The sequence below is a fragment of the Trachemys scripta genome, chromosome 11 (genome assembly GCF_013100865.1).
Source record: "Trachemys scripta elegans isolate TJP31775 chromosome 11, CAS_Tse_1.0, whole genome shotgun sequence".
In the NCBI taxonomy this organism is placed as follows: Eukaryota; Metazoa; Chordata; order Testudines; family Emydidae; genus Trachemys; species Trachemys scripta.
The window spans coordinates 11,120,696-11,145,400 of NC_048308.1; the positions used below are offsets into that span (position 1 = coordinate 11,120,696).

Genomic DNA, 24,705 nt, shown 5'->3' on the forward strand with positions numbered 1-24,705 from the left:
TGCAGGTAGGATGGTTTTGGGGAGACTCAGGTAACCAGGTTGGTGGAAGCCAGGATGAGGCCACTGTGCTGTGAGCAGGGCTCTGAGCCAAAACTGCACAACACAGAACACCCAGGGTTACAAAGCAGGCAGCGGCACAACCCCTTACTGGTCTGGGTGAACCCCCAAAACATCAGAGTTACTCTGGAAGGAATTGTTACCACAGTATTCATGCTGTGTTTGGTTGGTGAATACACTGTTTGGAGCCATGCCTGAAGGCAACGTAGGTAGAGTCTGGCAAATGGGGTAAAGCAAGTGCATGAAGTCATGTTTCCAAAGAGGGAAAGACAAGTTCTGACCAGAGCTCAAGGATTGCGTGTAACCTGATCTATCAGGTTGTTCATGATGTGAAACCTGTCCCTCAATAAATAAGCTCTTGCCATGACCAAATCTGTGGTGGCCCCTATGTGGCCTACAGTTTGCACTGGAGTGAGGATAGACTTTTCCAAGTTCACAATGACTCCTAGGGAAGAAAAAAGTTGAAGCATTAATGACATCAATTCATAGGCTTCCTGACATGTTCTGGCAACGAGAAGCCAATTGTCGAGATAGGGGAAGATGGTGAGGCTGTTCTGTCTGAAATGAGCTGCTACTATCACAAAGACCATGGTAAAGACCCTGAGGGGTGAGGCCGAATGGGAGCACCCTGTACTGGAAGTGGTCAGGGCCCAACATGTATCTGAGAAAACACCTGTGGGTGGGTTGAATATCCATGAGAAAGTAAGCTTCCTTCATACCTAGAGCTGTAAACCAGATGTACTTCTCCAGAGATGGGATTATTGAAGCCAGAGAAATCTCAGTTTGCAAATAAAACAGTTGAGATGGCAGAGATTGAGAATAGATCTCCAACCTTCCTTCTTTTTGGGTGCTAGGAAGTAAAAGCGGTACAGCTGCGAGCAGCGGCAGCCAACAGGGCGGCTAACAGGGGAGTTTGAGAGGGAGTTGGCAGGAGGGCGGGGCGTGTCGTGTCGTGTGCTCCGTGGCCCCAGGTGCTGTGGGCAGAAACTGCAGCAGCCATGAGCCAAGCAGCAGCAGCAGACAGAATGCAGATGGCTGCATGTGGAAGCTGTGGTATGTATATAGTCCTAGCAGGAGACCCGGAACAAAGGTATGTGTGTATGAAGTGTCGCCTTATAGTGTTACTGGAGGAAAAGATTAAGGGGCTGGAGATGCAGGTAGAGACCCTGGTGGAGTTTAGGCGGGGGTTTGAGCAGCTGATGGAGGATGGGCAAGGCGGGGCTGAAGAGGAAGGCTCTAGGGTGCAGGAGGAGGCAGTAGTAGATGACAGCGAGAGGGGAATGGAAGGAGGAGATCCAGGGAAGTGGAGGCATGTGACTGTGAGAAGTAGGCCAAGGAAAAGGAGGGCCAGTGAGGGGGGAATAGAACTCAGGAATAGGTTTGAGTGTTTGGAGAACGAGGTAGAGGGGCAGCAGGTGATGACTGAAGGTGGGAGGGTGAGGAAGAAGAGAAGAGCAGCTAGTCCGAGAGAGAGGGGGGAGGAGTTGATGGAGACAGCACCAATTATGGGCCACCAGAGGATACAGGAAGGCATAAGGGGGAGCATAAGGGAAGATAGGAGCAGACACAGGTCAGGACTAGAGGGATCGGAGACTAGATTACTAGATCGCACTGTTGCCAGGCGACGGCAGGTGTATGTAATTGGAGACTCTTTACTGAGGAGATTGGACAGGCCTGTGACCAGGGCGGACCCGGAGAACAGAAGGGTGTGCTGTCTACCGGGTGCAAAGATACGCGATGTGGACCTGCGGTTGAAAAGGATCCTGAAAGGAGCAGGTAAGAACCCCTTGATAATCCTTCATGTGGGAACGAATGACACGGCTAGGTTCTCGTTAGAGAGAATCAAGGGAGATTATGCCAGGCTGGGGAAGACTCTCAAGGAGATAGAGGCTCAGGTTATCTTTAGTGGGATTCTGCCTGTTCCGAGGGAAGGGGACCAAAGGGCTGATAGGATTGCGAGGATAAATAGTTGGCTAAGGGAGTGGTGCTATAAGGAGGGCTTTGGGATGTATGGCCACTGGGAGGCTTTCGGGGACAGACACCTGTTCTCGCGGGATGGGCTTCACCTGAGTAGGGAAGGAAATAGACTTCTGGGAGGGAGGCTGGCTCATCTTATCAAAAGAGCTTTAAACTAGGAAGTTTGGGGAGATGGTTGGGAGATGCACAGTTAATCTCCACGCCAGTTTCCGGTATTGAAAAGCTGAGTGTAATAAGAGGAGACATAGCCGGGGAAATGAGATTGGACATAGGAGGGACAGGGGGGACGAACACAAAGAGGAGCGCAACATACAGTGCTAGTAATGGGAGACAGGCTAAACGACATATATTAGGCTGTTTGTACACCAATGCGAGAAGCCTAGGTAATAAAATGGAGGAATTGGAGCTCTTGGTCCGAGAATTGAAACCGGATATCGTAGGAATAACTGAAACATGGTGGAATGGCAGTCACGACTGGAACACAGGTATGGAGGGGTATGCGCTGTTTAGGAAAGACCGGGATAAAGGTAAAGGGGGGGGGGGTGGCATTGTATGTCAATAGTGAAATAAGCTGTAAAGAAATAATAGTGGATGGAATAGATAATACAGAGTCCGTCTGGGCAATACTCAAGCTGGGTAAAAGTACTACTAGAGCCTCTCCGGGGATAGTGCTTGGGGTGTGCTATAGACCGCCGGGATCGACCCAGGATATGGATAAGGAATTGTTTAATGTATTAAGGGAGGTAAATACTAATAGAAACTGTGTAATTATGGGGGACTTTAACTTCCCGGATATAGATTGGGGAACAAACGCTAGTAGCAATAATAGGGCTCAGATGTTCCTAGATGTGCTTGCGGATCAATTCCTTTATCAAGTTGTAGCTGAGCCGACGAGGGGGGAGGCCATTTTAGATTTGATTCTGGTAAGTAGTGAGGACCTTGTTGAGGAAGTGGTAGTGGGGGACAACTTGGGCTCCAGTGATCATGAGCTAATTCGCTTTAAACTAAATGGAAAGAGTACCAGAATTAAGTCAAAGACTAGGGTTTATAATTTTAAAAAGGCCAATTTTAACAAATTAAGGGGACTGGTAAGGGAAGTGGATTGGGCAAACGTATTAAGGGACCTAAAGGCAGAAGAAGCCTGGGATTACTTTAAGTTAAAGATGCAAGAGCTGTCAAGAGGCCTGTATCCCCAAAAAGGGAAAAAGATTACTAAGCAAGAGACTTAGACCGAGCTGGATGAGCGACCGGCTGAAAGGGGCGATTAGGAAAAAACAGAAAGCGTACAAAGAGTGGAAGAGGGGAGGGATCAGTAAGGAAACTTACCTTAGCGAAGTCAGAGAATGTAGAGATAGAGTGAGAAAGGCCAAAGGCCGGGAAGAGTTGGACTTAGCGAGGGGAATTAAAAGTAATAGTAAGAGGTTTTACAGCCATATAAATAGGAAGAAAGCAAAGAAAGAAGAAGTGGGACCGCTGAAGACTATAGCCGGAGAGGAGATTAAAGATAATCTAGGCATGGCGCAATATCTCAATGAATATTTTGCATCGGTGTTTAATGAGGCCAATGAAGGTATTAGGGATACTAGCACCGTTACAGAGGGGCATACAGGATGGGGGATTACCGCATCCGAGGTAGAAACAAAACTAGAACGCCTTAATGGGACTAAGTCGGGTGGACCAGACGATCTTCATCCGAGAATATTGAAGGAATTGGCGCGGGAAATAGCAGGCCCATTAGCGACTATATTTAATGAATCTGTAAACTCGGGGGTAGTCCCGTTAGACTGGAGAATAGCCAATGTGGTTCCTATTTTCAAGAAAGGGAAAAAAAGTGACCCGGGTAACTATAGGCCTGTTAGTTTAACATCAGTAGTGTGCAAGGTGCTGGAGAAGATTCTGAAAGAGAAACTAGTTGAGGACCTTGAGGTTAATGGCAAATGCGATAAATTACAGCATGGTTTTACGAAGGGCAGATCGTGCCAAACGAATCTGATCTCCTTCTTTGAGAAAGTAACGGACTTATTAGATAAGGGAAATGCGGTGGACCTAATTTACCTGGATTTCAGTAAAGCGTTTGATACAGTACCCCATGAGGAACTATTGGTTAAAATGAAAAACATGGGGATCGATATGAAAATCCAGAGGTGGATAGGGAATTGGTTAATGGGGAGAATGCAGCGGGTCGTATTAAAGGGTGAATTGTCGGGTTGGAGGGAGGTTACTAGTGGAGTGCCTCAAGGTTCGGTTTTGGGACCCATCTTATTTAATCTATTTATAACTGACCTCGGGACAGATTGCAAGAGTGGGCTGATAAAGTTTGCGGATGATACGAAGGTGGGAGGAGTTGCAAACTCGGAGGAGGATAGGGATACTCTGCAGGGAGACTTGAATGAGCTTGTGAATTGGAGTATTAGAAATAGGATGAAATTTAATAGTAAAAAGTGTAAGGTTATGCACTTGGGGACGAATAATAACAATTTTAGTTACAAGATGGGGACGCATTGGTTAGAAGTAACGGAAGAGGAGAAGGACCTAGGGGTCCTTGTGGACCGCAGGATGACTATGAGTCGGCAATGTGACGTGGCGGTGAAAAAAGCCAATGCGGTCTTGGGATGTATTAGGCGAGGTATATCTAGTAGAGATAGGGAGGTCCTGCTTCCGTTGTATAAGGCACTGGTGAGACCTCATTTGGAGTACTGTGTGCAGTTCTGGTCTCCAATGTTTAAAAAAGATGAACTCAAACTGGAACGGGTGCAGAGAAGGGCGACTAAGATGATCAGAGGAATGGAAAACCTGTCGTATGAAAAGAGATTAGAGGAGCTTGGGTTGTTTAGTCTGACAAAGCGAAGGCTGAGGGGGGATATGATTGCTATCTTTAAATATATCAGAGGGGTTAATACAAGGGAGGGAGAGGAATTATTCCAGTTTAGTACTAATGTGGACACGAGAACGAATGGATACAAACTGGCCGGGGGGAAGTTTAGGCTAGAAATTAGACGAAGGTTTCTGACCATCAGAGGGGTGAAATATTGGAACGGCCTTCCGAGGGAAACGGTGGGGGCGACGGACCTGTCTGGTTTTAAGATTAAGTTGGATAAGTTTATGGAGGGAATGGTTTAATGATAAAACATAGTAGTCAAGGAAAACCAAGCAATGGTACATGAACAACATAATGGCCAACAAGGGTCAGGCTAGAGACTCTTGCCTATATGCTCGGGGTATTACTGATCGCCATATTTGGGGTCGGGAAGGAATTTTCCTCCAGGGTAGATTGGCCGAGCCTCTGGAGGTTTTTCGCCTTCCTCCGCAGCATGGGGCAGGGATCACTAGCAGGAGGGTCTCAGCCGATTGAAGTCACTAAAACACAGGACTGGGGACTTCAACGGTAGAGTACAGGGAAGGGTCTTGCGGCCTGCGGCATGCAGGGGGTCAGACCAGATGATCATAATGGTCCCTTCTGACCTTAATGTCTATGAGTCTATGAGTCTATAAGTAGGTAGAGTAAAAACCTTTTTCTTGATGTTGAAGAGGTACGTACTGTAATGCTCCTCACTGGAAGAGATATTCCACTTCCTGCCTCAAAATCTTCTCATGAGAACAGTCCCTGAAGAGGGATGTTGGGTTTTGGGGGGTTTGGAGGAGGTAGGGAAGTAAACTCCATCGAACAACCAGACTGGATGATATCTAACACCCATTTGTCTGTTGTTATGGAACTCCAGTTGTGAAAATAGTGCATTAAACAACCCCCAAAGAATATGTGGGGATCAGGTAGCAGTGACATCACAAATAATTTGCAGCTGTCAAACTCCTATCAAAAATATCTTTTCAGCAGGGGTTGGGGTTCAGATGGTGCTGTAGATATGGGAGGTGCGGGAAGATGAGACTTCTATACACTTTGTCTCTTACGAGGACGGTCATAAGATCGCTGATGATAAAACTGTTGAGATGCTGGGTTAGGTTTACAAGTATTCTACACAGCCCAGGGCAGCGAGCTTCCCAGCCCAGGTCGACATTTTTATTTTTAGTGTGGTAGCGCAAGCCCAAGTCTGCCAACCTGCTACGGGCTGTGCAGACATACCCTCAGTGTCTTATCACTGGGGGGCAATCACATGTGGAGCTGCACAAAACTTGGCAGCTATGCTTGTTATGAAGCATCACTGTCAAGCAGTGTGGATCCTAGGTTCTCCTCTCTTCCACTCGAGTAACTCCATTTAATTCAATGGGTAAAACCAGGAGGAGACTCACACTTAGCAGCTTGGTTTAGAAGCCACAGCTATTTAAATTATTTCCCTACAGCTCTAGTTCAAGAGATACTTCCAAAGCAGGGCCCCTTTTATTACATGTAACTGCTTTGCCCTGGGGCTTGCATAGGAAGGAGTTCCTGATAAAGGCATGGCTATTAAAGGAGGGCAGTTTCTATATTAACAATTGCACAGTAGGTTGTGGCTACTAGAGAGCAGCTTCTAAAACAAAGGTTTGTCTACACTGGCACACTGGCACTTCCTCAGCAAAACTTTTGTCGTTCAGGGGCATTAAAAAAAAATACACTGAAAAAAAGCACCAGTGTGAACAGCGCTTTAACAAAGCCACTGCCACTCGCGGGGGGTGGAAGTCTTCTGTCGGTGGGAGAGCTCAATCCTGCCGACAAACAGCAGTTACACTGTGCACCTTTTAGCGGCACAGCTATAGTGGCACAGCCGTGTTGCTAAAAGCCTCGTAGTGTAGCCATAGCCAAAGAGTATCAAAGAAGCTACATGCCATACTAGCAACTACGCTCCCGCATCCTATCTAAGTTCCAGTTTAAAATACAATTTTCTTTCTGTAGTGCTGGAAAGCCATTACACCATGGGGCATGAATTAACATAGAGCCTCCAAGTGAACAAAGTTATCAGGATGGCTAAATGTGAACAGCTAATCAGAACATGCTACCAATATATATTGGTGGGGAGAGGTGATAAAGGGAGAACGATATGTGTGCAATACCTATTAACACTGAAGGGGTGAGTGGGAGAACAGATGCCCCCAATTGCAGAGGTGGGTGTTGAATTTAGTGCTGTAAGAAACAGTTTTAAATAGGAAAAAAATAGGAACATGTAAGTGAGAATCAGAACAAATTTCCTGCTGAAATGTTCAGCCTTTTCAAAAACAAAGTTTTGGACCTAACCAATTTGAATGAAACCTTTTAAACTCAGCTACAAAAATGATCCCACCATTCTAACATCTTCAACTGCTGCAGGAAGAAGCGGTTCTGTACATGGAAGGGAAGGGGAATACTGCACAACCAGCGAGGTGGCATTTGACCAGTTGATCCTGGGGTTCTCGACTCTCTTGTTAAAGAGAAGCACACAAACTGAAGGCACTTTAATTATATGCATTTAATTTTACATCATCAGCTATGATAATTTAAGATCTGTCACGGCTGCTGTACATTAAACACACTGTACAACTCAGTCCATGTCTCTTTAATCTTCAGACACATTAATGGCTTCCATCTCTTCCCTAGAGAGCAAGAGTTGTTTTAATCACTAACATTTATTTAAAGCTACAATCTTTCCTTATTCCCTGCACTGAGCGAGATTCTTCTGAGTAACGATTTCACCTGCAGCACTAAATATGCATTCAGTGGAAGTGATTGATGTGACAGGAGGTTTAGCTACAGAATAGCCTTTCCCCCACTCCTCCCTAACACTGTTAACAAGCAGGTTTTTTCTTTCCAGTTAGTAAAGGGATTTCCCTTTGTGCATGAAGAGCAGTTTTCACATGGTGTTCTTCCCTCTTCTAGAGAAGCATCTGGACTTTACAGTGATAGGGTGAAATTCTATCTCCGTTGAAATCAGTGGGAGATTTGGGATTGATTTCCATGGGACCAAGATTTCACCCAGGGTGTTTATAACCCAAATAACTGAAGAATAAGCCTCATAATTGTAAGATCTCAAGGCAGGGAACAAGTCTTCTCTATGGCTACAGTCCTACTAACATTTACCCATGTGCTTAAACTTTACACTGTGCAAGCAGTCCCATTGAAGTCCTGTTGTGGTCTGCAAACTCAGCATGTCATTGTTTGCAAGATCAGGGGCTGTATTTCTAAAGCACCACGTGCATAACAACAATCTGTGGAAGTATTTTAATAACAACCCACACATGCAATTGCTTTCATCCATTCAGCTGGGACTAACATAGTACTAGTTGCTTCCACTCCCCACCCAGTGTCACCCCACCACTAACAACGTCTTGCACTAATATGACCCCTTTCATCCTAAGACCTCAAAACCCTTTACAAACTCTACTTAAAGCTCATAGGAACACTATGGTGAGATGACACTAGGGGCCCAGATTCTGAATTGAATCCAAATAAGAGGGAAGAATCTGGCCCAGGGAAACAGATTTTAAGTGACAAGTTCAACAATCCACAGCGAGTCAGGGAAAGCACCTTTAAGTATAAGCATTTTTAAGTTTTGACTACCAGTCACCAGCTCTTTCTTTAGACCATACTGCCACACTTTTATGTTTTGAAGAACTTATTCAAATCCCCAATCAAAAAATTGAGGAACACAGAAGTTGCAGTATAGGATCAGATGATTAGTCTATTATATCAGGTGTCCTGTCCCCTGCAGTGGTCACTGAGAAAGGAGAAAACCCCTTTAAAGATACCTAGCCACTTGAACAATGCTGTCTGTACATGAAAGAACAACACTTCTTCTTGACCCTTGCAACCTACACTTTTGAACATGGAGATGAAATTACTTTTCTGATCTCAGTTTGCAAACCACACTTCCTCTCAAGAAGAGGGTCAATACAGCAGTAATTGGATGAAATTCTATGGACTGCGGTTATGGTGGAGGTCAGACTAGATGATTTAATGGTCACTTTTCACCTTAAAATATAGGAATCAATCTATGAAAGACTTGAATTGAGAAGGAGTGAGATACTGGGTCCAAATCTCCTCTCACTCTAATAAATCCATTGATTTCAATGGAGTTACTGCTGATGCACACAAGTGTAAGTGAAGAATCAGGTCCATCATTTCCACTCCATTACTCCTAGACACTTTCACCCTCTGGAATAATCCACAACCCCCAGAGCTTTGATTTTAAACTTTCCCTAAACCTGAATTAAGGAACACTGCTGATACATTGTCTCAAACAGTTCATTTGAGAACTAGAAAGACTGGTTTTACCTGACTTAAGAATGAAACCTCAGCAATTATTTTCTGAGTCACTGCTGTAAAAATGGACAGAGGAAGATTTATATACACTGGACTATAATGTGGAGAAAGCATCTATCTTGTTTATTTAGCATATGACAATCTTTCTAGGTACCCTGAAATACAATTATTCTCCCAAAAGCGCTCTTATTCCTATTTTGTAATGCTTAGGGCTAAATGGACAATAAAACATGTATTCTATTTTATATTTTTAATTCCATTCACATTTCTGATAGCCAACCAGGACACTGTGCATTAATGCTAGAGACAAGCTTTAAACCATGGTATTAAAAACTGCACACCTGACTTTGATGTCCCTTATATATCTGTAAATCTGGAGTGACTCCCATAAAGTCAGTGTAATTATACCACTTTGAACTAGAAGCCTGCCTCAAGATTTAAGAGTCTAACTTTACACACTGAGATTTGAAAATTTGGTATTAGGACATTAGAAATACCTTGAAAGAGTCAGAAGGATAGATCAGATTGGAGATTGGTACCTCCCAACTATCTACTCTGTTCTGCTTCTAGTTACTAGTCAAAGATACACACACCTTGATTCATCTTCAAAGTATTAAGACACTTATGCAAAGTTTCCTGATGGAACACAAAATTGGGAGCACATGCAAAGTCCAGACAATGCGGTTTCCTTTCTGTTTCATATTTATTGTCCTGCCATTAAGTGAAACGATCAGAACTCAAATTCTTACATAAGGATTAATACGTAATTTCTACAGGAGATGCTAACCGACACGATTAGGAAATCATTAGTCCTAAATAAGATGGGATCCTGCTCAACATTAATGGAAAAGAATGAAAGTGGAAGATCCCATTACAAACATCCAGAATTATTCCTCCCTGCAATGGTCCCTATACCTCGCTGTGCCAGCATACAGGTGCTGGGAAAGTCCTGTAGCTGGCTGGGGAAGAATCTCCTCAGCTCAGACACTGGGTAGGCACCACTACACAAGCCCCCTGGAGGGTGCACCAATGGCAAAGGGAAGTCCCTATAGCACTGAAAACTATGTGGATTCTGGACAGTTCAGGTAACACAGGTGCCCATAAGCAGCCCAGGTAGAGCAGGTTTAACTTAGAGCAACCCCTGGGGTAGCTAGTTTACATCAGGGGCTGCACTGGCCTCCAGCTAGCCCAGAATTGAGAGAGCACAAAGATGGACTAAAATCATTTTTATCTCCCACTGTGCTGTGGGCTGTGCCTCCTGGAGATGCAGTGCACATGCTACCCTAAATCTCTATTTTGGAATGCTGATTTCTATTGATCTGCCATGTAAAAAAAACAGAGACCAGTTCACAGAACCCCAAAGACACAGTGTATGTAGTATATCTATCTAGCATAGGTGTTTCTAAAGCACTCTTTGCCTAGGAGTTGTACAAGTAAAGACAGCACCAAGTAGATTCCAAATGGCAACATTCCCACCATCTCTCTCCCTTGCAAACCTCCCTCATCTCCTCTCTCCAATAAAGAAGGCCTTATCTAGGCATGGGATCTTACATTTTGATCCTAAAAAGGCCAGTTTGCATTGCACATCTAGTCAGAACTGAAGCCTGCCCTCCATTCTGCACAAAACTGTACCCCCAGAGTACCTATCAAACAGGAGAACTGCTCTCATTTCTGAAGGCTACTGACCGGTAGCTAAAAGGCCAGCCTGGGGGGAGTTCCACCACCTTCTCGCTAGCTACAATACAAAAAGGTCAATTTACATGTTGAAAACTGCAGAACTATCCTGGGAAGCTCTGGAATTTGCTGGTTACAAGAAGTTTCATGGTAGGGAGGGTCTTGGGGAGTCAGGGTTTGATAGCAATGCTTTGCTGATACAGTGTTTTCTGTCAGCAATTGAGTCAGGAAACTCTTTAGCATAAAAGAATTAGAGTTGGTCTTGTGCGGCAGTAAATCTATTTGGTATACAGCACTAAGTCCCAGAAACCATCTGCATGGCGATTCCTTGCCAGCAGCAATTCCGTGCATGCCTGTGATTTGTCTACTATAGTATCAGCGCTCTCTCTCTCCCTCTCTCTCTCAAGAGCAGACCATGGCTTTGTCTACACTGCCAATTGAATGACAAAACTTTTGTTGTTCACAGGTGCTTTAAAAAGTCCCCCCCTCTCCCCAACAGACAAAAGTTTTGCAGTGGCAAGTGGTAGTGTAAACGGCCCGCTCGTTGTCGGCAGAGCACTCTCCTGTGGACAACAAGGGGGGGTGGGGGGAGTGGAAGTATTTTGTCGGCAAAAGTGCCGACAAACCGCATTTACACTGCCCGACTTTAAGCAACACGGCCATGTTGCTAAAAGCTATGTAGTGTAGACAAAGCCCACGCTTCCCTCCCTACTCCTGGGCTGCTTAGTCTTTATCACCGCAGCCAAAAGAGTGATTGGAGAGGCTCTGTCCTGGGATGGAAGAAAGGGATTTGATCTGCATTTTCAGAAGCATCCACTAATTTTGGGTGCCCAATTTAAAACAGTATTGGCCTTGAGACTGCTGCTGCTTTGCAGAATAAGGTACTTTCCAAAGTAAAAAGAACGAGGAGTACCTGTGGCACCTTATGGACTAACATATTTATTTAGGCATAAGCTTTCATGGGCTAAAACCCACTTCATCAGATGGGCTAAAAGATGAAGTGGGTTTTAGCCCACGAAAGCTTATGCCCAAATAAATCTGTTAGTCTATAAGTGCCACAGGTACTCCTCATTCTTTTTGCTGATACAGACTAACACAGCTACCACTCTGAAACCTTTCCAGTGTAAGTGGCCCTAAGAGAGCACTGCATTGATTCACGTTGGGAAGATTTTATTCAGAACCTTAAGGGCTAGAATATTTGTAAAGTTAAAGCTTGCATCGTGCAGAAACTGACGGAAGCCCTAGAGCAGCATTGGTACTGGAAGCCACCAAGTACCAGCTCAATCTTCCCCCTCTTCATGGGAAAAGAAGACATACTTCATCTTTATCTGGAGCAAACCACCAATCCCAGACTCACCCACACTTTCTTTTTATGAATCAAGTGTTTATATTTGCTTTTAGCTTTGCTATAAAGGGTCTTTTTTGTCTTACATACCAAATGCCAAATATTTTTGTAAGAATGCTGAACCCACACTACAGCTTTTTTTCCTTCGCAAGAAACTTTAGATAACAAACATGCTTCCATGGCTCAGTACCGGCTCTTTCAATTATAAATGCTTTGCTTTTCAATTGGACGTTTCAGGGGAACGGATGGCTTAGGGTCACAAGTTCAAGCCTCCTAGGTCAGTAACAGCCAAAGCCCCGATCTTGCAATTTGTGTTTTTCTGGGTCTTTCGCACAGCAACAAGGAACAGATAAGCATTTTTAAAATTTGTTTAATTAGAACATTATGATTGTAAACCACAACAATTGTCAGGCTGGGGATTACGTGTAGGATCTGAGGCCATTTTTAACTCTTTCTTTTTAATTGACTAATTTTGAAGTTGAGAATGTCCCTTTATGTACTTATAAAGGATTAAGACTAATACTTATAAGGGTTTGATAAAGAATTAACTGATCTGGAGGTCAACATAACACCCTCTCGAGTGAGCAGAAATACTGAGGCCCTTACTCCACAATGCACAGATGGAGGGTTTAGCAGTTTACCTTTGTGTTGTAAGTTACAGGATCAGGGCCTGACATCTCAAATCTACTCAGAATTTCACACACACACACACACACACACACACACACACACACGGCTGGTGCAACCCATTAGGCGACCTAGGCAGTCGCCTAGGGTGTTAGAATTTGGGGGACGGCGACTGCAGCGGTATTTCGGAGGCGGGACCTTCCACTGCCTCTGTGGGGGGCGGCATTTCAGGGCAGGACCTTCCACCGCCTAGGGCGGCAGAAAAGCTGGCAGCGCTCCTGCGCGCGCGCACACACACACACACACACACACACCTCAAATATCTTCTAATCCAGAACAAAGGTCAGCATCATTGTTAACTCACCAGGCCGCAGATTCAACGAGATCTTCTGAGGCATTATTTGTGTAACATCCGAAAGGGTCAAGCTAGAGCCCTTGCTACTTAGAGGAAGATTCTCCACTATGTTAATGCTGCTTTTGGGAGTCTCAAGTTCCCCTGCACAGCCATTCGTAATCAGGTTTTCTACGAAGTCGCACCTTGATGTGATGAATTTTGTGCTGCCAAATTCCTAGGAGTTGGAGAAGGAACAAAAGGAAAAAAAAATCAATTCTGCAATTGGAGCCTTGTTTTGACATGCAACGATCTGCAGCAAGAGGGAGGTGAGAGGAAGAGGACAGTGTCATCTAGATTGGCTGCACCACCAATGCATCCAGCACCTAGAGGGACTGAACCTTTCAGATCAAAGTACTGCAACAGTGAGAATGCAGGGGGAATATGGGAGAGGACAATCCTTTGGAAATGTTGTGAAAGCTGGAGTGTATGCTGATAACTAGGGCTCCACATCTGTCGCAGAAGTCACCATGAGAAAGACAAGCTTTCAAGTCTTACAGAGCTCTTCTTCAAGTCTGGGAAATGTACTGCCAGGATCACAGTAAAATGCAAGATGGAACAGATTAGCATAAATAGTTAGCACATATTGTAAGGGACCATTCAAGGTAGAGTTGCCTGTTAACACCTTTGCAGTCTTAGGACAAAAAGAGGGGGTTAGTGGGTTACAGATTGTTGTAATAAGCCATAAATTTTGTCTCTCTAATATCCGGGGACTGACACAGCTACAACACTGCATACAACAATGGAAGATATCGAATTTAGCCATCTGAAATGGAAACTCCACAACATGAAGAAAAAAGAAGAAAAACTTAACAGCAACATATGCTTCCGGAGCAATTGTGCAAGAAACAAAACATCATCCCTCGCCATCTATAACTCTCTGACCACTACACACAACTCCATATAGGCTGAACAGCTCTGCACAGACACTAAAAATCATGGCCTGAACAGAGACACTGGATTTTTGGCTTATAACAACAATTGGTAAACCTCTTTTTTGTCCTATGACTGCAGAGGTGTTAACAGGCCATTCTATCTTGAATGGTCCCTTACAATATTGCCGTGATGTTGGGAGTGCCTTTCCAAGACTTGAGGAAGAGTTGTGTGTGGCTAGAAGGCTTGTCTCTCTCAGCAACAGAAGTTGGTCCAATAAAAGATATTACCTCACCACCTTGTCTCTCTAATACAAGGAAGAGTGAGGAGAGATCACTGGGAGGGAGTGGGAGCAGAATTAGGTGGGAATGGAATGTTTTAAAGGGGAAGGGGAGAAATAAGCTGTATATGTTGAGGGAGATGTAAAAACCTAATATGGGCTTGTAGATAAATGGACTCCAACTTGCCCTCATGTATATCTGGCAATTAATGTTGAACCAACTACAGCAAATGTGTATCCTATTGTATGTGGACGGAAGCGTGCTGGGGTGTAGGCCACAACTGAGAACAGTCATGTGTTGCCCCAGAGCAAGATATAGTCACAGGGAGTTTACCAACTGCATTGAGATAGCCCTCAGCCCTAGCAACAAAGAAACTTAATCCAAACACACAGCATTCCCTGGGTGCAGTGGCTTTGTAACATCCAGGCACATAAAGAGGCCAAATATTTTTCTAAAAGGAAGGCGGCTCTGCTGACTAAAGCCCCCTCTGGGAGTCAGGAGACCCAGGGCCTGATTCTTGATCTCATTTATACTGGCTTTACACTCGCACAGCCCCAGGGATTTCAGTGGTGTTGCTCCTGACTTAGCTGAGACCAGAATCAGGCCCCGGGGTTCTACTGCCAGTTTTGCTACAGTCTGCCTCTGTCATCACAACCTCTCTATGCCTCCAAATTCCCATCTGGAAAATAGGAATAATACATTATTAATCATGTTTATTACTGTAGTACCTAGGGACCAAGCAAGATCAGGGCCCCAGTGTGCTAGGCATTGTACAAACTCAGAGGAGCATATAGCCCCTGCCTCTAAGAACTTACAGTATCAACTGCCAGATTGTGCAACCCTTACTCACACTGGCAGGCACTTACTCAAGCAAGTAGTCTCCCTGAAATCAATGGAACTAGTTGAATGAGCAAGTTCACCGGGGGAGCACGGGCTCCACAGTCTAGACTATAGTGTTTATAATGCATTTTGCAGAGGTGTCAGCTCTTTGAGGCAGGGAATGTGTTTGTACAGCTCCTAGCACAATAGGGTCTTGTCCATGACCAGCACCTCTAGGTGCTACTACAATACAAATAATAATCATTTGAAAACCAATCAGGGAAGGCACTACGGAAATGTGAAGTACTATAACAATCCTGATTGCATCAGAGAAATTTCCTGCGGCCTACGCGCTATAGTTGACATTGACCTGGCTGGGTGGCTTTATTTGCGTTGGTTGCCCATCAGCATGTTAGAAAAAGCGCTATCACTGCACTAAAGTAACCTACACAAGAGCAACAGAAAGTTTCAACCACTCGCATAGCCGTGCAGGATTATCCCTAAAGGACTAATACTGGGCAAAGCTTTTGTAACAGAAACTCCAAACCAGGTGACATTTGGGGTTCATCACTAACCTGAAATGCAGGCCGACCGTGATCCAAAGCCCATGAATATTAACAGTAAGGCTAGGGCTACTCAAGAGATCCTATAGCCGTGAAGCTGCACCAAAGGAGAGAACTGTCCCATCGGCTTAATTACTCCAGCCTCCTCTCCGAGCAGCAGGAGTTATGTTGGCGGGAGACGTTCTCTTGTCGACATAGCGCTGTCCACACCAGTGCTTAAATCGGCATAAATTATATCGCTTCAGGGTGGCTAATTCACACTCCTGTCGACTTAAGCTGTAGTGAAGCCATAGACAAAGACTCTCACTGACTTCAATGAGCTTTGCATCTGGCTGCGGGGGTGGTGCTTGGGGCGGGGGCAGCATGAGGAGCCCTCTGGCTGCCCCTCCGTGTAGGAGCCAGATGGGGGACATGTCGGCTGCTTCCTGGGAGCCTCACGGTGCGGAGGCTAGCAGGGAGCCTAACAGCCCCACTGTGTGGCGCCGCCAACCGGACAGTGAATGGCTGGGTGGGCGGTGCTGACCGGAGCCACCAGGATCCCTTTTCAACTGGGTGTTCCGGTTGAAAACTGGACACCTGATCACTCTAATATTGAGTAGTTTTGATTCATCTACAAATTTTGCCACCTCACTGTTTACCCCTTTTTCCAGATCATTTATGAATACATTGAATTGGTCCCAGTACAGACCCCTGCAGGGGGACACCACTATTTACCTCTCCATTCTGAAAACTGACTATTTATTCCTACTCTTTGTCTCCTATCTTTTAACCGGTTACAAATCCATGAGAGGACCTTTCTTTTTATCCCATGACAGCTCACTTTCCTTAAGAGCCTTTGGTGAGGGACCTTGTCAAAGGCTTTCTGAAAATCTAAGTCAGGGATAGGCAACCTGCGGCACGCGAGCTGATTTTCAGTGGCACACACACTGCCCGGGTCCTGGCCACCAGTCTGGGGGCTCTGCATTTTAATTTAATTTTAAATGAAGCTTCTTAAACATTTTTAAAACCTTATTTATTTTACATACAACAATAGTTTAGTTATATATTATAGACTTATAGAAAGAGACTTTCTAAAAACATTAAAATGTATTACTGGCACACAAAACCTTAAAATAGAGCGAATAAATGAAGACTCGGCACACCACTTCTGAAAGGTTGCCGACTCCTGATCTAAGTACATTATATCCACTGGATGCCCCTTGTTCACATGCTTGTTGACCCCCTCAAAGAATTCTAGTAGATTGGTGAGGCATGATTTCCATTTACAAAAACCATGTTGACTCTTCCCCAACAAATTATGTTCATCTATGTGTCTGACAATTTTGTTCTTTACTATAGTTTCAACCAGTTTGCCTGGTACTGAAATCAGGTTTACCGGCAATAGGTTTGTTAATCTGCACACACACATAATTAACTACAGAAGCCACATTGCAAGTTACCCCTACCATGGCATCAGTGACTTACTATCAGCAAACATCTATTTACACCTCCCTGTGGCATAACAGAAACACTTCGGAGAGTTTCCAGCGTACAGTGACCATCTGTGAAAGGAAAAAAGTATGTGGACTTCATCTGGGACAGCTAAGGGCTCCAGAATGATTGAAGCATGCTTACATAGGCTCTGACCGCTACCCGTTGGCAGATACATGCAAAGGAGCAGAATACCACACACCAGCCTCAATACAAGATCAGCAGGTGTTAGCTCATTCATGCAGTGTTTTTTGAAGCTTTATCAATTTGCTGCACCTGGGTTTCTCTGTGGAATCTACAAAATGTCAAGTAGGAACTTCCCATGTTTCTTTTTCAGACATTTCTGTCCCTTCCGCACTCATCCCACCCTAGTTTGCCTACTTCCTAGGATGTTTGGCACTAAATCAAAGAATTAAAAAAAAAAAATCAAGCTGTTGTGCAGATGTTTTATTTACGTTATGAAATTATAAAATCTATAGTATCTCACTGATCTACCTCATACCTTGCAGGAGCAATGAACAAACAGTCCATCAGGAAACAAAACAAAAAAGAGTCACTAAATTATCTCACTCCTACACCATCAATAAAGCGCCATGCGCACTTTTGGCACCAGATCCATAACAAACACTAAAGCCAAGTCTTCAATGACAGACAAGGGAGATGCTCCCAAAGATTATAACGGGAAGAAGCAGGAGGAGAAAGGGAAAGAGAAGAGGATACTATACAGGTCACAATAGTTTATAAGCAATAAAAGAAAAACAGAACCTAGGGATGAACTGAAACCAAGCTCCCTGACCCAAACCTTACGACAGCTGAGCTTCACATCCAGACTTTGCAGCTTGCTCCCATTTGTAAATTGACATAGAAACACCCAAATAAGCACCATGTATGTAAGAATACGAATGCAATCTTGCCAATAAGTTTTGTTGCAGGAGTGAGTGGGTGAGATTCTGTGGCCTGCGTGGTGCGGGAGGTCAGACTAGATGATCATAATGGTCCCTTCTGACCTTGAGTCTATGAGGCTAATTAATTAAGATGAACTATTATCAACAGGAGAAAAAAAAAAAACTTTTGTACTGATCATCAAGATGGCCCATTCCAGACAGTTGACAAGAAGGTGTGAGGATACTTAACATGGGGAAATTGATTCATGAGACCAGCCTTTTTTTCCCTTCCTTTTGCTCATTCATTGCTAAGTTTGGCAGGGAATAAAAGTTCAATGGCAGCTCCCAGCATGAAAGAAGAGCTTCCTTCAGAGCTATCTGCTTTCACCAGCACACCTGAGCAGCTCCAGCAATATTGGCAACCATGCCTCCAATGGGAGGTCAACTAGATTCCTCTGCTGCCACCCAGAAAACATTTCATCAGTGTAACTAACAAAATTAGTACAAGTTTAAAAGGAATATGTAAGGCCTTAGCAGTCTGAAGAAAGGTTTCTGTTTTTTTCTCCAGATTCCAGCAGAGAAGTGAGGGCTGTAGCTGTTTGAATCACTTTGCAAATCCATATTCTATTTCTCTGTTATATTTTCACTCATACACCCCTGCCATTGCATCATCTTTAAACACCAGACTATGGAGAGGCCTTTAACACTAGCCACTTCAATCTATATATCTTGCAGTTTCTTAAGAGATTATTAATCATGTTTATTAGGGTAGTGCCTAAGGACCAACCAAGAATGGGGCCCCTCTGTGCTAAGCACTGTACAAACAGAGTAACAGACAGCCCTTGCCTAGAAGAGCTTGCAAACTTCAGTAGACTAGGAGACACAGGAAAGGGGGAAAGGGTAGAACACACAAGCAGAGTGAACAAGGTAATGGTGGCAAATATGTTTGTCTCACTATTTGGAGAAGGGGTTAGTTAGGAGGGGATCAGATGAATGGAAAGAACAGGGAAGAGAGAGGGGACATTGAAAGGAACAGGAGTGAGGGGGACAGGGCAAAGGAAAAGAGGGTAGGAAGGGAAAATGTGAAGTGAAGCGGAACTGAAGAGACTAAGGGATTGGGAGGGAGAACGTTGGAGCAAACAGCCAATCAGCACAGAGCAGAAAAAGTCCAGTCAAACCTGCAGAAAGTTGTCTGAATGGCCAGAGGTCCCTGCTTCAGCTGTTTCTGCAGCTGTTTCTACCAGCTGGAGTCTCTGGCTGCTTCCTCTCTACAGGTCTCCCATCCCCGCAAGGTCACATGATGCAGAGTAGGGGATTTAAACTGACTCATTTAAGTCCTAGCCTTCAAGGTGCTCTGCCACGAGCCAACCAAATCTGTGTTCATTTCCAGGTTTCTAACAGCCTCAAGAATTGTGCTGATCCGCCTGGCTCACAGGAACTCAAGGGCTGCACAGATATCAGCAAGTTCCTATAGTCAAACCATCCATCATTAAACTTTGATGGGAAGAGAGATACTGAATGCCAGAACAGAAATGCTGAATGCCAGTGAAAGCTGGTGGTGTCCTCTGAAACAGCGCAAGTACAATTGAACACAAAACGTTCAGGCTCAGAGCCAATACACTGCAGAGAGAACAAGGCTGCAATGTATCATGCTTAAAATACAGCAGGCAAATACAGCAGCCAGAGGAGTCTCCAATGATTAATACCTCCTCAGGATGAAAGGAGACACCTGTCCCAAAGACGAAGTACCTGATGAACACAGCTCCCTGTGAAAGGATTGTCAGACAGGCACCAAACCACATCACCTCAGCTGATTTGCCGCCCAAAAAGCTCCTGTACCACCTAGATTTTCAACAGTACGCCACCCAATAACAAGACCAAGGTGCCAATGTGTCGGTACAATCACTTGATGGCCACTACCAATGCCTCGCCCCAAAGCTGCCCACTCCCCTATATGGACTGAGAACAACACCACAGTTCACAGATGACGTATGGAGGATGAAGCACACGGGCAGAAAGTTAGAACATCACTGGTGCAAAAAAAATTCGGGGTCCACCCACCAGCGGCACAAACAAAGCTTACAGGCCTGTGTCATTGCAGTAAAAGAAGCAAAAGGAGCCTTCTGCTTCTCTGTAATCAGGGCAAAAGAATCATAGCTGGCAGAGCTATTCCGCCTAGTGAACTAGCTAATCAACCTGTGCTGCCATCAGACCCAAACACCAACTGCTGGGAAGAGCTGTCAGCATACTTTACTGGTAAGATCAACCAAATGTATGTGCAGCTAACTGGGAAAGAAAATTCCACCCCAATCAGATCATATCCACCAGCCAACCCTAGGTGAGTTTGGCCCCATCATGCTACTGAAGCTCAAGAAGCCCCGAAGAATGTTAGTGCTACAACCTGTAAAATGGATCATGTCCCTCCTGGATGGAGAGAGCTAGCAAAAAGCAGCTACGCCCACTACGGATGGAAATTATCGATGCCTCCTTCAGAGAAGCACACCTACCAAACTTCTTTGAAAAATACAATAGTTTGCTAAGTTCTCAAGAAGCCAGCACTCAACCCTGATGTCTTCTGGTTGGATGGGGGAAAACGCTTTGAAGAAGGAGCCAATAGACTATTCCCACCTTCCTATGAAAGTGTACAGCCCCCATGCAAAGTGGTCACGTTTGACTCCTCACTAAACTTGGATAACCAGTGTCTAAAAATGCCTTCTTTCATCTCCAGGTTGCTAGGAAACTAACTTTTCTCCCTCCTCCCAGAAGAGGCCTGGCCACAGTGATCTGTGCATTTCTCACATCTAGGCAGAATCACTGTAATTCGCTTAATCTGAAACTGAATGTGAAGACAGGCTCCGGTTAGTACAGAACGCATATGCCCACTTCCTCCATGGCTTAGTGCCCCAGAAGCACATCAGGCCCATGCTCAAATCCTTCCAATGGCTTCCGGTCAGTTTCAGGTGTCAGTTTAAAGCCTTGTTCCTAATTTCAAAGCAGTTAATGCAGGGGTTCTCAAACTCAGGGTCAGCCTGCTGTCAGCCTCTACCCCAAATCCCACTTTGCCTCCAGCATTTATAATAGTGTTAAATATAGAAAAAAGTGTTCTTAGTTTATAAAAAATCTGGGTTGCACTCAGAGGCTTGCTGTGTGAAAGGGGTCACCAGTACAAAAGTTTGAGAACCACTGAATTAATGGATCAAGACCACAGCTACACTAGAGACTGAATTTCAGTCTATGAATGGCCGACACAGCGAGGCTCCTTGGGACAAAGCAGATCACAAAACCTGGGATGAAGCACATGGGAGCAAAGCATTCTCAGTTGAGAGAAGATCTGGCTATGGAGAAAATTTCCAGAGGAGATCAGATGACTCCAAAGCCTGTCTGTCTTCAGGGAATGATGTATTACCTCCCTCTTTAAAAAGCAGCAAAATGGCAATCACAACATTGGCAGCCCGATCTATCCTCCCAGCCCACCATCTCCAAAAACACCCAACCACCCTGTAACAAACAAAGCAACCAATCAAAACAAAAACCAAAACTACTCCAAGCAGTGTTATTAGCTCAAATAGAGAAGAGAGCCAGAGATTCCATGAAGTCTCCTAGGCACTTGGCTATTGATTTCACCTGGAAGGCGCTCAGATACTATGGAGCTGGGCGGTGGTGTAAAACCCTAAGGCCACATCTACACTACAGGGATTCTACCAGCATAGCCACGGCACCACAGGTATGCCAGCATAACCGTGTAGCATAGATGCAGCCTACACTGCCAGAAGGGGTTTTTCTGTTGGTGTAGGAACACTACCTCCCCGAACGAGGGTAGTTAAGTCAATGCAAGCATTCTTCCATCAGCCTAGCTGCGTCTACACCAGGGACTAGGTTGCCACAGCTGTGTCACGCAGGGGTGTGGATTTTTCACATCTCTGAGCAATATAGCTACGTCGACCTACATTTTAATGGTAGACGAGGCCTAAGACAGGGAGAACTCACATCGGGCAATGAACTGGAATTGCTTGCTGGGAGCCCCTCAGTACACACACTGAAGCAAAATGTCTTTAAAGTGCACAATCACAACAAAAGGAGGTAGGATCCAAACTGTTAATCAGATTTAAAAGAGTCCCTTGTTCCATCTTGTCCCATAAGAAGAGGGAAAAAGTTATTACAGCACTTTCAATGATCTAACCGCAAGCCACCAGCTGCATGCAGGGAAAGTTCGGCTAGAGCCAGTGTGTGCTAGTTCTCATCAGAGCCAACACCCTGAACATGCAGTTCTGCTCTGAAAAGGGACTGTCAAAATAGCATCATTGGCTTCCATGTTTATTGGGTCTTAGTGATTGCTGTTCTGACTGGGCTAACACAATACCACGGAGTAATTAAAACACCAAAAGCTATCCATTTCTGAGGGCTCTTTTTCAATACTGGAGTTCATTAAGTTAGTACTATATACATAAATATTTCATGGTTTTTAGGAGCTGACACCAGTGAACCATAAAGATCACTGGTCAGAAAATTATTTGGGAGAGTACAAAGTGAGCAGGGGGAGGGATAGCTCAGTGGTTTGAGCATTGGCCTGCTAACCCCAGGGTGTTGTGAGTTCAGTCCTTGAGGGGGCCACTCAGGGATCTGGGGCAAAATCAGTACTTGGTCCTGCTAGTGAAGGCAGGTGGCTGGACTCAATGACCTTTCAAGGTCCTGTCCCGTCCACTTCTATGAGATAGTATAATAATATACAGAGATATACCTGACACCATTTTAACACCCAAATTACTTACATTTTGTAAAAACATCCATCTACAAAATTTAAACTCATGGAGGTATTTCCTATGTCTAAAGTTCCAATGGAACCATATTTGGTTTAAAACTTGCATTCCCTGGCAGAATAACACTACAATGCTTGGGCTGTACATGCTAATTAATGAAAATATGAAAGTGAGATTATCTAGAAATCCACGATCAGAAAATATAACTGATTAGACTACTGTGTTTTCATTGTTCAAGTTGAAGAGAAATAGATAAAAGTGACATGCAAACCAAGAACATTTTTAGATTTTCAGAATTAATAATCCAAGGTGGCATTTATTATACAGTTAAAAACACTGTCTTTTAGAAATACATGGTTCTTAACTGGCCAGTTTATTATTTCATTATTATGATTGGTATTTGCAAAGAAAGGCTTGAAATGGATATTTAAATAGCTGACCCAACCTAGATCTAAGAATGTATTTCTCTCTTGTAAATATATTTCTTTCTGCTTTTTGCCCCACATTCTATTTAGAAATCATTAAAAAAAAAAATTTTTTTTTTTAAATCTATGGCTTGCTATGCAACATCACAACACTAGTGCCAAAAACTGACCTACAATTAACAGTCACGACGACTACCAGACAAACATTTGCATTGGCAGAATTGTTCAAAAATTGCCTTTCTATGCCAAGAAAAAAAGCCTATTGGATACCCACAGCTTAATAGACAACATTCCTGTATTCTAAAATCACCACCACCGATTACTTGGCTGAAATAGTTTCTTGCAGCTGTATACAAGATGTCTCAAAAGCAGAGGCTTTTGCTGCATTCCTTCTCCCTATACACACTCTTTTGCAACGGCATGAAACCTATTACGATTTTAGGTAACACGGTAATACAGTCTTAACAGCACAATTTAGGATACTCCATAAGTAATAATTTAAGGCTATCATTTTATTAGGTAGTGTCTATATTATAAACAGACTCTGTAAATCTGGACACAAGACAGTGTGGTGGTACATTTTTATGCCAGTCTGCAATCTGTCCTGTGAAAAGGCCAGCACATAGCTACAGTGCCCCAGGAACAGATCATGCAGGGAATTGCCACAATTCTCTCCCTGATTCCATCCTTGCTCTGGGGGAAAAACAAGCCTATATTTAATGTAGATTACTTCCTCCTCCATGTTGGCTCAGTTATAGGGAACAGCACATGGCAAGGGTAGATCAAAGGCCCTCTCCCAGTCCCTGCCTGCCCACCTGCGTGGCAGAGGAGAGTAGCAGCCTAGCCGTGACTGCTCTTCTCCCTGCTCTGTAACCTCTCCGAGCATTTAGCCTATACAAGGGTGTAAGGGGGTATAATCTTCCCTTATATTTCCAACCCCAGTCCTTAACCTTTGAGCACTCTGCAACCCTCCTCCATTTGGATACTATTTAAGGAAGAGATCCAATCATTTCTGCCCACACCGGAAGTTTAGAAGCTGAATATTCCCAGATCTGACCATCAGGTCCTGGCATTGTGCAAACATTATGAAAAGTATGGCCAAGTGCACAATCAGATTCTTTCCAGGCTTTGCAGAAATGGTAGCTAGTTTATAAAACATGAAGTCAAATGCCAGTGACTAGGGTCATTAGAATTCCAGTAAAATTGACTAAGGATGTGAAAATCGTACAACGTTCAGTGAAAAGGAATTCATATAGTGCAACATTCAGCAACACACAGTGGTCTGAAAATACGACGTATGGGATTAATTCAACAAAACATGCCGACCCAGCAAGGTTATTGCACTGAGCAAATGCTAGAGTGCAAGTATATTTAGGATGCATAAAAAGGGAAAAGCA

General features: G+C 44.2%; 1 protein-coding gene across 1 annotated transcript in view; it reads right to left on the reverse strand.

Annotated features, from left to right (window-relative positions):
* Window positions 1-24,705, reverse strand: part of ITGB5 (integrin subunit beta 5) — a 116,433-nt gene that overhangs the window by 84,521 nt on the left and 7,207 nt on the right. Inside the window, exon 3 of the mRNA XM_034785571.1 lies at window positions 13,210-13,414. Coding sequence (XP_034641462.1) covers window positions 13,210-13,414 — 205 coding nt within the window. The remainder of the gene's footprint in view (window positions 1-13,209; window positions 13,415-24,705) is intronic.